Consider the following 14,603-nt stretch of genomic DNA (forward strand, 5'->3'; position numbering starts at 1 on the left):
GGTGGTCTTTGACAGGGACGCTGGGGGGGAATCGTCCTTAGTCTAGCGTGCAGAAAAGGGCAGCGGTGCTACAGCGTGTCTGCGAAGCGCTCCGCAGAGCCGCGGTTGCAGCCAGTACTTGGCCTTTGATGCCTTTCCTCCGTGCTGCTCTGCGTTGCAAGCCGCTCCAGCATCATCTCATCCCTTGCGTTCCAGCTGAGCACCTGCTCATTCCATCCTGGATACGACGCAACAAACCGGAGTTTGCGAAAAACCTATAATTCACACAGAATTTCCGCTCAATTTACAGCCAAAGGCTGTTTTCTGGTATATAACTGCAGCTCACCCGTCAGCTCAGGGCACATTTGCACAGCTCTGGGCGGGGTCACCGCATTTCTTAACTTTCTGCGCGTAAAGGGAAGCCGAACTTCACACACTGCTACACGCAGCACTTTAGAGTCCTTCCCCACACTGCCCTTCCTCCAGTATTCGCCTGTTAGACGCAGTGGGTTAAAAACAATGCTTGAAATGGGTCGGTACTCACTAGTACGCAGTACCAGTACCTTAGTTTTTCTCTTCTGAGTACCGGCACCTCTCAGTATCTGCTGGTACTGAATAACGAAGAGAGTACCACCACCTAGTACCGAATTACAAGGGGAGTATTAGTACTTGGTACTGACTAACAAGGGGAGTACCAGAATCTGACTTTCACAAGTTCAAGCACTGGTTTAAAGGCTGTAAAGCAGGTAGGGAATGAGCAGTCCCGTGATAAACACAAGACAATGCGAAACGCTACCGTACAGAGACTCTTTGATGGGCAGATGCTGAACCGGTTGGGGGGCTCACCTTTGACAAATATGGCCGACCGGGTTGGATGTCCCCTCAAATTTTGCGTGACAAATCGGTTACCGATAAAGGGGCACTCGGATTCTCAAAACTGCGGCATTTTCAATCGTTCGGGCAAAAGGCACAGGTAGCCTACGTAGACACCCCCAGCCATGAGCGTAAATTATGGCGGGGGTGGTTGTAACCCCCCTAAATACTCAAAACCAGCAAATATACCCCCTTAAATGGATGGAGACCGCAACCCCACCGAAGCTCAATCCAAACTTATGCCCTCAGCCACGCCCCTCCGTACACTTGCCCGGTTTTCTGGCGAGTTGAGCTACCTATCGAGACGTGCTACCTATAGTCTTTCTACGCATGTGCAGTTCCACCGTCTTGGGATTATGGTTAGGTTTTAGGGGTTAGGGTTAGGGTTAAGGTAGGGGTTTTAGGGGTTTTTGGGGGGTTAGGTTAAGAGTTAGTGTTAAGGGTATCGATTAGCACTACGGTAGCAACACCGTATCGTTTTAAAAGGAAATAGAGGAATAGTCCAGTTGGTGTGAAATTAAACTACATTAAGTCCATGTACAATAGACCTGACTTTTATTCGCTTTAATCGTATATTCTCGTGTAGGATTTTAAGGCTTACCAAAAATAAATCAGTCCGGAAATGTCCCTATATTAAATGTCTAATGACGAGATTCCTTATTCTTTTAATTCTTTGTCTTGGTCCGTGTAGGGCATATATTTGTGAAATGAAATATTTTCATTAAAACATATTAACATTGAGTTACTATAGCTCATCGTGGAGAGTGCAGTTTACCAACTTAATACAACATATGATATCGTACCGCTATCCATCGGGCAGCGCGGCACGCTGGACTGGTGCGAAATGTAAATAGTGTACATGACTATACGTGTAATTAACCTGTACTGTGTTGTGCAGTAATGTCATTTGTAGTGTTAAGTGTTAATTGTTCTAAACAGCGGTGTGTGCGCGCCTATTGTGTGTTTTATGAGTAGTCGGGTCGGCCAGCACGCTGGTATAGTACGGGTATGAGTGAGTGTCGCTCATGCAGTAAGGTCGTTTATGTGGTTTCCTGCACTTTTATGGCGCGTCATTCTTTTGGGGTCATCGTCATATCTGGTACCCGCGCCACAGTATTTCACAGATGTTTTTCAAAACCGGTAGAAATTCTGTATCATTGGTAGGCTTATGGAATCTGGCACGAGTAAATAAGTCCCTAATTGGATATTCATAATATTCCCCCAGAAACATCTTCACAAAGGCACACACGGGATCACCACCCATACTGGCTCAGGTGACTGGAGTGCTTGCTACCACACGGATGGCCACGAGAAACACACAGTGCCAGCCTACATGAATCAGATGTGAGGACTAAGCACACTAAGCAGGATTTCTCAGTTAGCTGGGTTAACTCAATCTAGAAGTCATGATTCTCCAATAGGAATGCTCCTTACCTAAACTCCTACTTGATGATGGGTGGATGGATAGAATGGATTTGTATCTTAAGTTAACCCAGCCAACTGAGACATCCTGCTTTGTGGAAGTTCCCCTCTGGAGCTGCTCCTCAAACATTAACAAGAAGCTGCCAGTGGTTACGAAAGCAGCACAAGGAACACAGAATCATGAGCAAACCTGCTCCATTCAGCACCTCAGATTCACGGCAATATACTGGCGATTGACCTTTACATCACCGGTTCTATTTAATGCTAGTCTGTCTGTGCAGATGAAATTGAAACTCACGGTTTGCTCTGGCTAATACTAAGAGTTGTAGCTGCAAGCAAACTCCAGAGCAGCATAAAAAAACGAAACCAAAAACAGCAAAAACCCACAAAATTCATAGCCTCTTGCGAAATGTCTAACGTTTCAGTCGAAGGCAGACCCTTTAGGGTGAGTTTAGTGATGAGACATTAAGTGTGTAAGATGTAGCCTACCTGCTAATGCAATCTACTGCTTTCAGCGAACTGCACAGCACAGGAAACAGACAGACAGACAAACATCAACAAAAAAACTTCAAAACACAGCCCAAGCTGACTGCCCCATGACACAGCTAGTTTGCCAGATTCAGGTACAGCGTCTCACAAATTCTACACCACTCTGATAAAAAATTAACAAAATACAAAGGAACACACGTTTTAAAAAGAACACAATGTAAACGTGTATGTCATGCATCTAGCGCATTGATAGACGTCCTGCAGCATTGACTTTAACGTAGGGCAGCTGTCGCCCCCCAGTGGAAAAAAATGAAGCATTACACTGTCGGCCATCTCTCGAGGCCCAGACCAGGCGGACCGACGAGGACCGCAGGAGGGGTGGGGGGAACAGCATCACCAGACAGACAACGTTCAACAGCTTTATTCGTACTTTCAATAGAAACACGTATCTGTGGAATAATTTACATACAACATGGATCCACACATTTTGTACATGTTACTGCTTGGCTCTACTTAGAACAAAAACGAGAGGCAGAAAAATAAATCATCTGGCGTTTCCGTATCATGGCACATTTCGGTGGCGGACAAGTACGCGTGTCACGTGCGAGCGCTCACGTACGCGTACGTGTGTGACGTCATGGTCGGATCAAATACATACATTTAGCCCATACTGTGCACAAGGTTCAGACAGAGAATATGACTTATACATCCTAAATCAAACAGAGGTATTTTGCACACGGGTGCACGAAAAATGTAGAGGAGCAGCGTTTGGAGAATACGGGAAAATTTAAATAAAGCTATTGCAACCATTAAAGACAGCAGAACTGCTTCGGGAAACACGCACAGGCGCTAGAAACCTTTGGTCTGGTTTTGTAAACGCGGACTCGGACACTCGACTGCGTGGGACAGTGGGGTGTTAGGATGTTTTCTGCTTTGCCAACTTCGGGCAACTAACGAGCAATGTCACATGCATAGGGAAACGGGGACACAAATTGCCGAAATGTCATATTTCGGGAGGAAATCCCGACTGGGCCGATGAAACTCGCTGAGCTGCATTAACTCTATACGGCAAGATTACAGTTAAATGCCTGCTATTGTAAACTGACATGACTGAGGACATTTTACTTAAACATTTATTTGTGTTTTGTAAATTAAATCCCAAACGCCAATGACGAGAACAAACAAACTTAAATCTTTAAAGGCGAATACAGGCTAGGTAATATGGCCTTGCGCATGTTTCAATTATATTATGGACATTAGAAATGTAATGGACACAGCTGGTCTATAGGTTTATACACTGGTAACTTTAATTAAAGGTGATTAAATACCCCCCATGTCAGATTATATGAGGCGGCATGCAGCAGCATGGTTTATATAATATATATAAGATATTTCATTGAACCATGACCAGGAACATAGTGTGGAAGATGTTATCGTCTTCTGCATCTAACATTAACTATGACTGGGCATTTGACCAGGTTACCTAACAGACTATTTAATCTATGTTCCCCAACAGAGATCTAAAACCAGCGAGTTACATCGGGTCTGCTGTGTGCCGTAACTGCGGCTGGTGCTTCCGGCTGATCAGGCGGAACGTGCTACGAAGCTTCTGCTCCTCGATCGAACCCAGGTCACCTGCATGGTTCAGTCCCGGCGTTACTTTCAGTGTAAAAACCCTCTTAAGTGTGATCTAGCGGTGTTTTATTTAAGTAGCGGGTTTTGGAAATAATTTCTATCCAAGACTAACATCAACACCGACATCTGAAGACCATATAACTTCTAAGAACCATCTGGTCCAAGCAGCGTCCATTTGAAATCGACTGGGAGAGTAAACGGACTGTAAAATATGAGGTGAAACAAAACGTCCCCGTTTGCTTTAGTTAGCGATATGTATAGACCCGCATCCCAAAAGGTCAAAATGCTAAACTTTCAGGAACAGACTTGATTTGAAAAACTGGGGTCAGTAAAATCTATTAATAATCAAACACAGACACGAAAAACACGCTAGAAAGGGAACCCCAAGTTTGCCACCCCGAAACCCACGTGTCTTGTAACATGTTTTTTTTTTTTTAACCAGGGCGCGTGTAACAAGGACCACTGCTTCCCGGCAGTGCTTCTGCACACAGCGCCCTCTGGTGGGCTAAGAGTGTCATCACAGTGCGTGAAAGCGACGCCGGTCCTGAGAGCGAGAATGACGGTACCATCCAGGGGCAGATCAACGAGCAGCCGGCGAGGGGGGGCGCTTAGCTTTCGGTGATCAGAAAACAACCAGAGGATCACGGAATACAACGCAACTGTTTACCCATGGAGCCAACGGCAGAATATTTAGAGGTATTTCAGACGATGCTGATAATTACTATACACAGTTATAACCGATAATTGGAGGGGCTAGGACAGTTCTAAGACCAAACAAAACGAAGGCGGAAGGTCAGAGGTATGCTTTAATGAAAACCATCCCTTGTCTGTAACACAACATGATGCATTGTTCAAATCGGCAGCATCGTGACTTTGCAAACACCGACGTGGGTACAGCACTCGGCCCTCGGAGACAGACAGGAAGGACGCGACACTCGGCTCCTGGGGCGGGACGCCTCGCTCGGGTTTACACACGGAGTTCCAGCCGCTCGAGGTCGCAGGGCCGAGATCCGCCATGTGGGGGATGCAGCGCCCACAACACAGAGGCTCACAAGCATCATTAGTACGATTTCCCCCTCCTTTTGGATTAGAAAAATGAACGATCAAAGACAGAAATGTAAAAACATCCCTACAACCTGTAAAGCTTTGTAAATGAAAACATTAAAAATATCATCTATGTACAAAAACGTCTATATATATATGATTCTTTTTTTTACCCACTAAAAAATATCAGAGCAGCAGCTATTGGTCAGTCATGGGACTCTGTTGTCCAATTTTCTTAAAAGTTTAAATATTCAGGTGTAATTTCATAACAGACAAACTGAAGAGAGAACAAAAAAAAATAAATTAAAAAACTAATAACCAAAAAAAGCTACTGAATCAGTGAGAAATCTGGAATACTGTCTGTATTAGAGAAAAGTCTTCCTCTCTCGAGTCAAACTTTGTTCGAAGACGGTGGGTTGCGGCTGTACCCGGTCGGTCCCGCAGTCCCGTTGAGTTCTCCTTGCTTAGCGGGACGACGCCCAAACCCGAACTTCCTGTTCACTGCCAATCCAAGTTCATCATATCCACCCAAGCTGGGGAGCTACGTGTCTGGGGGCGGGGGCCAATACCTACTGACTACAGTAACTTTCACAGTTGAATCCATCCAACAGTTTTACAGACTTGGCAAAAGTTAAAACGGGGGCAGATGATCTTGAGAAGGTCACGCTTCTTCTCTGGATATAAAAATGCTTGCATCTGGGGTCGTCGTCCTGTGGCAGCTGACAGCGAGTGAGTCCTGAGATCTGGTTAGTGGGGCCCGAGAATGGGGGGGGGTGTGTGGGGGGGTGGAGCTGTTACGACGGGCTGGATCTGGGTAGGGACAGGATGCGCCCGTTCTTCCTGCCCCCGTTCATGTGTGTATAGGACACGTGCTCCTCGTAGCTGCCCCGCAGTCCTACCGACGGCCCTCCCTCCCTGCCCAGGCTGCCCTCGCGCTGGGAGTATGAGGACGGGTCCAGGGGGATGCTCTCCATGTTCTCCAGGTCCATGTCGAAGTCTTCGCTGTCTGGCGGCTTGTTCTCCTCACTGTAGAAGAAAGAGACTTCCTGGAAGCTGGGGTGCAGGTCCTCCTTCAGCATCTCGATCACCTCCTGGAAGGTGGGCCTCAGCTTGGGGTTGTACTGCCAGCACATCTGCATCAGGTTATGCCTGGGTGGGGTGGAGGGGGGGTAAGTGTCGCTGGGAGCCATAGCCCTGCATCAGGGACCTTGTAGTGACAGCAGAACTGCAGTAATCAAAGTGGCCACTAGGGAACAACAACTTAACTGAACACAAGTACGTAACTGTTAGAGCTATTTAAGGACTAATAAATTAACAGGCATTTAAATGTGGACACAGCTGCCCTTCCAGCACTCTCTAAGTACTGGATCAAGTTCTTTAGAGTGGTTTATCGCATCAGTGAGCACCCTGCTCAGTGCTCTGTACCATCGATACATATCAAGATGCTAAGAGCAGCTAATCTGAGGTGTCCTGAGTGAAACCCCAGGCCTGAGAAGGTATGGCCCGTTGCCTTTGTCTTACACGCGTGTGTGTGCGTGTGTAAGCGTGTCACTCACAGTCGATCGGCGCAGTTGTCCGGCCGGTCCAGGAAGCCTCCGTCCATGACAAACTTGAGTACTTGCTCGTTGGACAGACCCTGGTAGGGCTGCTCTGCCAGCGTGCTGATCTCCCAGAGCACCACGCCGAAGGACCTGCAGTGACGGGGGGGGGGAGGCGGTGACATCATCAGAGAGGGGAGAAAGGTGGAGAAAGCGAAGGAAAGAGGGATTCAGGAAGGAGAGCAAGAGAAGGAGAGAGAGATGGGGAGAGGGGAACAGAGAACGGAAGGAGGAAAAAGATATATAGAAAGGAGAGGGAGACAGCAAGAACCGGAGAGGTAAAGAAGAAACGAGGGAGAGAAAGGAGGAAATGAGAGAACAGAGGAAAGAATGAGAGAACGGGACAGAACAATGAGGAGAAGGAAGAGAGATAAAAAAGCAGAATGAAAGGGACAAAAGGCAAGAGTGGAAGGGAAGGAAAGGCGGATACAGAAAGAAAGAAGAGGGAAGAGATGCGGAGAAAGGAAAGAGGTATATAAAAAGGAGGGAGAGCAAGAGGTAAAGAAGAAATGAAGAAGGAGGGAAGAGGAAAGAGATGGAGAAAGAACACTGAGAGCGGAGGCGGGGTGGAGAGCGGAGGCGGGGCAGAGAGCGGAGGTGGTGCAGAGAGCGGAGGTGGAGCGGTCCTGACCAGCAGTCCGAGTGGGCGGTGAACACGCCGTCCTTCAGTGACTCCGGCGCCATCCACCTGACGGGCAGCAGCCCCTTGCCCCCCTTGCGGTAGTAGTCTGTCTCGTAGATGTCCCTGGTCATGCCGAAGTCTGCGGGATAAAGCTGCCTGTCACACACCATGATCCCCCCCAGCGGGTGGGCAGCTCGCCGGGTCGGCTCCTCCCGCCGGCAGCCTACCTCCAATCTTCACCGTCAAGTCCTCAGCCACCATGCAGTTCCTGGCGGCCAGGTCACGATGGACGAACTTCTTGGCGTTGAGGTAGGCCATGCCGTCGGCGATCTCGGCGGCCATCTGGATCATCTCCTTCAGGGTGGGCGGGGGCCGGCCCGGGTTGTTCTACTCATAGAGATACGGGCCGCATTAAATGCCAAACCGGGGCCATTTCTTTCTATTAGGACCTCAGTCATTTAGCTTAACCATTCTTCCATGCAAAGAGGACCTCATCTGAATGGGACAAGTCACCTAATTCGCTCAATATTAACCACCGTGCCCCCTGCAGGCCAGACAAGGAATGGTGCTCTACCTCCGCATCAGGCCGCAAGCTACGCAGGTAACTCTTCAGGTCTCCGTGAGTCATGAGCTCCATCACCACCAGTGTGGGCTGCCCCTTGGAGACCACGCCCAGCAGGCGGACCTGCACAGATGTAGAGGACAGATCAGTCTGGGGGAGAGAAGTCTCGCGGAACCCCACCCCCCAGGGCGGCCGTGCCGGACACCCCTCCTCCCCCACTCACCACGTGGTGACAGCTGAAGGCCTTCATGACAGATGCCTCATTGAGGAATTCGATGCGCTCTCGGAGGCTGGCCGACTCATTGACAGTCTTCACGGCCACGCGGGTCTCCGGCTCACCCTTCACGATGTCCCTGGCGACTCCCTCGTACACCATGCCGAAGGAGCCCTGGCCCAGCTCCCGCAGCAGTGCAATTTTGTCCCGCGCCACCTCCCAGTCATCCGGCACATACACTGTGACACAGGGACACAGGTCAGAGGTCAGAGAGACTGCTGGGTGGCAGCTGAGCCTGGCCCCTGCGGGGGAGGCCTGGGGGCGGGGCCTTACCGTCATTGACACTCAGGTACTCAGGGTTGGAGGACGCGTAGAGAGGTCCGGTCGGCCCCTCGGTTCTCCTGTCAGGGAGAGAGAGGGCAGCAGTCAGTCAGGAACAGGGTGGGTGGGTCCTTGCCTGGGGAGGGGTCGGTGGATGGGTGGGGGGGGGGTGGGCGCTTACTTCTTTCTGAATACCAGGAAGCCGGAGGTGGCCACAGCCAGGAGCAGTATAATGCAGATGACGGGTCCAATCACGATCTTCACCATGCTGAACGGGTCCGCGCCTGCAGGAGCGGCCACAGTGATGAGAGAAGCCCCGCCCCCTTCGCCTGAACCCCCCCACCAGAGCCTTGGCCCCTGCCTGAGCCACACCACGTTCCCTGCCCCAGCCCCACCCCCAATCCTGAGCTCCATGTATCCTTACGCAGGTCCTGAACGAAGAAATGCCCCGGCTCGGTCCAGGAGCCGTTGCCCGCCAGGGAGGTGGCACGGATCCTCACGGTGTAATTGCCGGGGTGCAGCACCCTGAGCTTGCAGCCCCCGTCCGCTGCATAGCTCTTCCTGGACACGCACTGGTGCAGGTCCTGCGGGGGGGGGGGGGGGTCAGAGGTTAGGCTTTCTAGGGATAACAGTGGGACACGTGGCCACACGGGCAGGCAGGCAGCCCCCTCACCTCCGAGTCGCCGTGCCTCCTGTACACCACCTCGTACAGGATGATCATGCCGTTGGGAGTTCCTGGCTCCTGCCAGCGGACGTGCACCTGGTACTCGTGGAGCTGGTACTCCAGCACCTCGAAGGAGATGGGCTCCACAATGTCGTCAGCCCGGTCTGGAACGGGACAGGCACAGACACAAACGCGCGCCTGAGGTTACGGGTCAGCGGCTGGTAACCATGGAAACACTAATGCAGGTCACATAACCAGGGTGGGAGAGTCATGAGGCCCGTGGCTGCAGGACACAACCGCAGGAACGGGGCTGTTACCTTCGGGCATGGTGCGGGCACTGACGTAGGCGGCCATGCTGCAGCGAGACGAGTCCGTGGGGTGGTTGCAGGCGTGGATCTCAATCTGGTAGCTGGTGAAGTGGCGTAGGTTAGAGATGACCGCGGACTCCTTAGAGTACACGAACAGCTCCACCTTCCCCGGTTCGTCATCCCCACCCTCGTCGTCCGAGAGATGGGGCAGAGAGCCATTGGGGGGCGCCGTGGGGAGCCCCAGGAGCGTGGCATTGGCCACCCCACCCACAGAGCGGCGACGCCTGGGAGGTCTGGAAAAAAACGTACCCGATTACACCACCCACCATCCCAGTGTAATTTTTCTGTTGTGTTTGCACATGGTGTATGGAGCTATGCTGAAGAACCAACTGGGTGCAATACCCCTCACTACCAGCAGGGGGGGCGCCTCACCTGAGCTCAAAGACCTCATTGTGCAGGTAGTTCTCGAAAGTCTTGCGGTACTCGGACTCCTCCGCCTCCTTCTTCAGCTGCTTCTCCGTCTTCGGACAGCTGCAGCAGCGCCCCCCGGAACCCTGCTCCTCCGTCTGGTTCCACTTCTGTGCCTCCTCTCTGTCCTCCTGGGTCGGAGCCCGCGACGGCAGCTTCATGCCTGCCGTGGGTCAGAATCAAACTGAACTAGCGACACCGGACTCACGCACAGCTACCTAACAAACTGTAGGAGTGCTCCCGACGACGGCGTCCCCCAGCGAGGGCACTCGGGGCCTGGTCCTTACCCTTCTGACAGTAGTCGAACTTGTAGAGATCACTGGCTTCGGGCTGCTGCTGGCAGAAGACCAGGTAGTGCGTGATGTTTCCATTGGGGTCTGTGGGGGGCTTCCATTTCAATATGATCTGGGATGAGGAGTTCGATGAGGAGATGGGATCCAGGGGCACCGAGGGCTCTGCAGACAATCACACGGCCCCCACCAGGGCTGTCAGAATTCGCTCTGAGGATCCTGGCCTTCACAGCTTGGGCGTTACACCAGGCCTCTGGTCCCGACCCTCTGATTATGCTACGCGGCTGCGATCTGACCACCCCCGGTTGGAAACATATGTCCCGTAAATAACAGCCTCTCTGCCGAGGAATGTGAAGCCACGCCATGAGCCTGCCCGTGTGTCACTATGACCAGAGGCCTATCCCAGCATGCTTGTGGGATGTGCATGGGTGTGAGCACGCACTCTTCACTTCCTGTGGGAAATTTAGGGCCTCCTAAACAGGCCTACCAATCTTTACCAGCAACCCCCCCCAGGCAAGACTCACTGGTGGAGTTGGTCCGGACATAGATGATATTGCTCTTAGCCCCGTGGACTTGGTGCTCATCAGAGGCGGACAGCAGCGTCCTGACAAAGATGGCGTACTGCGTCCAGGGCTTCAGTGGGTGGATGAGATAGCCGGGCTCCTGCTGCTCGCGACCATCCGTGGAGCGGGGCGGGGGGTCCACGTCCGCGATCACCCAGCTGTTGGAGCCGCAGGCGTCTTGGCCGTCAAATTCGGTCACGTTCTGGTACGGCCTGGGGAACCAGCAGGGGCAGCAGTCTAGCTAAACGGGACTAACCCACCATGACATGGGGACATGCGGTCGGGACAGACTGTCGGGCTCCCATAGTGGGTCTGATCCCGTAGGCCTCACTTACGCCTCCTTGTACAGGACCATGAACCCCAGCAGATCCCGGAAGTCCGGCGGCCAGAAGGGCTCCCACTTGATGATGATCTTGTCAGACAGCGTGCGCACCTGCGTGAACCTCAGGGTCTGGGTCTCACCTGGGGGGACGGCAGAAGGGGGGGGGGGGAGTGATGTGAGCCTGTTTAGAGGAGCGTGGGGTAGTGGGGCGGTGAGGTGGCAGAGCTGCTTACACGAGGCCTGGTCTCCGTTGGTCTTCTGCGCGATGTCGTTCTTGACCTGTCGCTCACGCATGCCTGTCACCTCCTCCATGCGGCGGATCTCGGACATGCACAGCTTGGAGTTATAGTGGAAGAACAGGCGACCCTGCGGGATGGTCAGGTTGTGTTTGGACCAGTCCCACAGCTGCCGCAAGTTCTGGTTGTCCAGAGCGTAGAACGAGTAGTTCCTGGAGGACCAACAGAGGCACAACAGGGCCAGTGAGGGAAGGACATCTCTGGCAGGTGGGATGTTCTGGAGAGGAGCTGGAGGGGCGGTGGGCCGAGGTCGGGAGAGGCTCTTACCCAACTTCCTGGGTTTCCCCACGGATGAGGCGGAGTTTGCGCAGGAAGGTGAGGGAGACCAGGGCATAGGAGCGCCGCACGGTCAGGTAGCCTGTGATCTCCTCCAGCTGGCCCAGGCTGGCCTCCAGCTCAGCTGCTATGTTGTCTGTGGAGCAAGGCAGGGGGCTGTTAGCGCCCCCAAGGGGCGGGGAGGCTCAGGGGGGGGGGGTGCTACAGCCACGTGGAGCAGTCTGAGGGAACTAGTACCAGATGTGCCTTTCATGAAGAATGAAACCATGTGGTCGTGATGTGATAGGAAACCTAAGGTCATGTGATGGGATATCTGAGGTCATGTGACCTACGATAGCCAGCAGGGCAGCTGTACTCACTCCCTCCGCGGATGTTGATGACCAGACTGCCGTTGAGCACGGTGCAACCACGCAGCGCCTGGGCCGCCGTCACCGAGTCCACGATCTTCGTGCCCACGCACACCTTGGGGCACAGGCCGGCGCACGGTGTGCAGCTTAGCCTGGGGGGCGGAGCCCAGCGTGAGGGGGCGGGGCTAACAGAGGCAGACGGACAGACAGAAGCAGCCTACCCCCAGGGCCGTGACCCCTCATATCTCACTTCCTGCCCAAGAACACAGATGAGGCTCGGGGCTCCAAACAGACAGACGTCACCCCCGTCAGTGTGCACAACAGCAAGGAAATGGGCAGGAATTAAATTAAACCAGCTGACGTCCATGAGGGAACGACGGAAGCAACAGCAGACGGCCGTAAATAACATGTCAGCTTGCTCAGATTGGTCTGACCCCGCCTCCATCCCATTTACCCATGATAACACGGTAAATGCTGCGGGCTCTACTCACATGGTGGTGTTGATGATGGTGTATCCGGACGGGCACTCGGGCACGCACGCCCCCTGGTGGATGACGTACTCCTGGCAGTCGGTGCCCTTGTTCTGCTGGCACTGCTGGTGCAGCCGGTAGCAGGCGGCCTCAGAAACGCAGCGCCACCCTCGGAACACCAGGTAGCCGGCGGGACAGCGCTCCACACACCGGCCCTGGTGCTCCAAACCCCGGCAGGCCACGCACGCCACCGCCGAGTGTGGCTGCCGGCACCCCCCCAGGCACTGCTCGTGGCAGCACTGCCCGTCCCGCGCGCAGGCGTTGTGCTTGCACGAAGCCGGACACACTGTGGGGGGGGATGGAGGGTGGGGGATTAGGGGCAGGTCCTGAATCAGCAGTAAATGGACCACAGAAACACGCACGTACACGCACACAGAGCACTGGGCGATTGGGTGACATGGGCTCATGGCTGCACGGCTCTGTCGCAGATCGGAGCGCGCTGTTCCCCACACCTTGCTGCGTCCTCACCCTCACGTGTAGCACGTACAGCACTCTCTAGACTAGCTCCCCTAAACCCAGCCCGCAGCAAATGGGATTAACGGGTGAATAGATGAGCCGAGTGGCCCGTCACGTCTCAACGGGGTCAGCCTGGGGTCTTGCAGTGACAGTGGGGGATCTCGGGTGCCGAGTCCGACCCATCAGTCACGGGGCTCCAGGACAACCTCAGCACCGTGCCCCACCCCCGTGGACCCGACTGGAATCCCTGCCACCTGACAGACAGACGTGCTGCTTCAGAACCGGGGTGATGAGCAGTAAATTACGATTAGGTCCACGACAGAGTGAGAAGAAAAGGGGGAAAGTATATAAAAGACAGGCAGGTAAAAACATGAAGGAAGACTCTGCAAACTGCAGGAAGGAGGGAGGCAGCCTGCTGGTCGCAGATCACTTTAGATGAGCGAGGCCCCCGTCCGCACGGACCCTGCTCTCCCCTCACACACACGTGTCTGGGGCGGGGGGAGCTTTCATAACGGCCACAGCACCCCACCTCCCCCACTCCCGCCAGGTCTGAAGACAGACCTGACCGGCTTCATTAGCGTCATAAAGACCCAGAGCAAAACAACGAGCAGCGCTGTCAGTCATTAAAGGCCCCGGGCAGTCTGCCGCGCTGCCTGTCTGAAAAGGCCTGGGACAGCGTGACGGCAGCCTGCTTTGGGGAAGAAAAACAAAAATAAAGGGAATAATTTAGAGGCAGCAGCAGGCTGCACAGTGGCTGTGGCTGTCAGCCCCACCCCCACTAGGGCCAGCCGCGCTCCAGATCCACCAACGGTGTAATCCGGGCCGGGCGGCCACGCAGGCCCCGATCCGCCCTCACAGCCGACCAATGAGCTGGCAGGCCCCGCCCCCTCTAACGTGAGCCAGAGAGCCGCCCGCCTTTAACCCCGTCCATGCCAGGCCCAGGCTGCTGAGCACACAGAGTGGCGGGGGCCGCCCTACGCTCCGCCCCCTCGGGCAGCTCAGCTCCCTGTTTGCTCACGTAGGCAGCGTCCCGGCTGATCCTGTTTGCTCCCGATGCCGCTCGCCTCGCCCGCCACCGATCCCTCTCCCCGCAGGTGTCTAAGCTCCCGCCCGGAGCCGGAGTTTCCCGGCAGTCGGCCTGCGCCTCACGTCCTGCATTTCTCAGTAAACAATGTCAAGGCTCATTCTAAGGAAGCCCCGGAGCCCATGGCAGCCCTCGCCCTGGCCACAAGGCGGCGCCGGGGGCAGCTGTGTAAACTGCCCTCGGACTCAGCTGATAAGTGAAACAGATGGAGGACGGAGAGACGCACACAGCAGTGTCTGA

General features: G+C 53.9%; 1 protein-coding gene across 1 annotated transcript in view; it reads right to left on the reverse strand.

Moving 5' to 3' along the window:
- Window positions 1-3,169: 3,169 nt before the first annotated feature.
- The window catches only part of LOC111847562 (insulin receptor-like), a 28,081-nt gene continuing 16,647 nt past the window's right edge, over window positions 3,170-14,603 (reverse strand). Inside the window, exons 3-21 of the mRNA XM_023818850.2 lie at window positions 12,785-13,109; window positions 12,306-12,445; window positions 11,938-12,082; window positions 11,608-11,822; window positions 11,388-11,514; window positions 11,014-11,264; window positions 10,487-10,654; window positions 10,164-10,362; window positions 9,741-10,024; window positions 9,433-9,587; window positions 9,184-9,343; window positions 8,941-9,043; window positions 8,772-8,839; window positions 8,448-8,677; window positions 8,237-8,347; window positions 7,890-8,049; window positions 7,672-7,801; window positions 6,999-7,133; window positions 3,170-6,591 (exon numbers count right to left, since the gene is read on the reverse strand). Of these exons, the coding sequence (XP_023674618.2) occupies window positions 6,237-6,591; window positions 6,999-7,133; window positions 7,672-7,801; window positions 7,890-8,049; window positions 8,237-8,347; window positions 8,448-8,677; window positions 8,772-8,839; window positions 8,941-9,043; window positions 9,184-9,343; window positions 9,433-9,587; window positions 9,741-10,024; window positions 10,164-10,362; window positions 10,487-10,654; window positions 11,014-11,264; window positions 11,388-11,514; window positions 11,608-11,822; window positions 11,938-12,082; window positions 12,306-12,445; window positions 12,785-13,109 (3,461 nt within the window). The 3' untranslated portion in view covers window positions 3,170-6,236. The remainder of the gene's footprint in view (window positions 6,592-6,998; window positions 7,134-7,671; window positions 7,802-7,889; window positions 8,050-8,236; window positions 8,348-8,447; window positions 8,678-8,771; window positions 8,840-8,940; window positions 9,044-9,183; window positions 9,344-9,432; window positions 9,588-9,740; window positions 10,025-10,163; window positions 10,363-10,486; window positions 10,655-11,013; window positions 11,265-11,387; window positions 11,515-11,607; window positions 11,823-11,937; window positions 12,083-12,305; window positions 12,446-12,784; window positions 13,110-14,603) is intronic.

Source organism: Paramormyrops kingsleyae, chromosome 21 (genome assembly GCF_048594095.1).
Source record: "Paramormyrops kingsleyae isolate MSU_618 chromosome 21, PKINGS_0.4, whole genome shotgun sequence".
NCBI classification, from domain to species: Eukaryota; Metazoa; Chordata; class Actinopteri; order Osteoglossiformes; family Mormyridae; genus Paramormyrops; species Paramormyrops kingsleyae.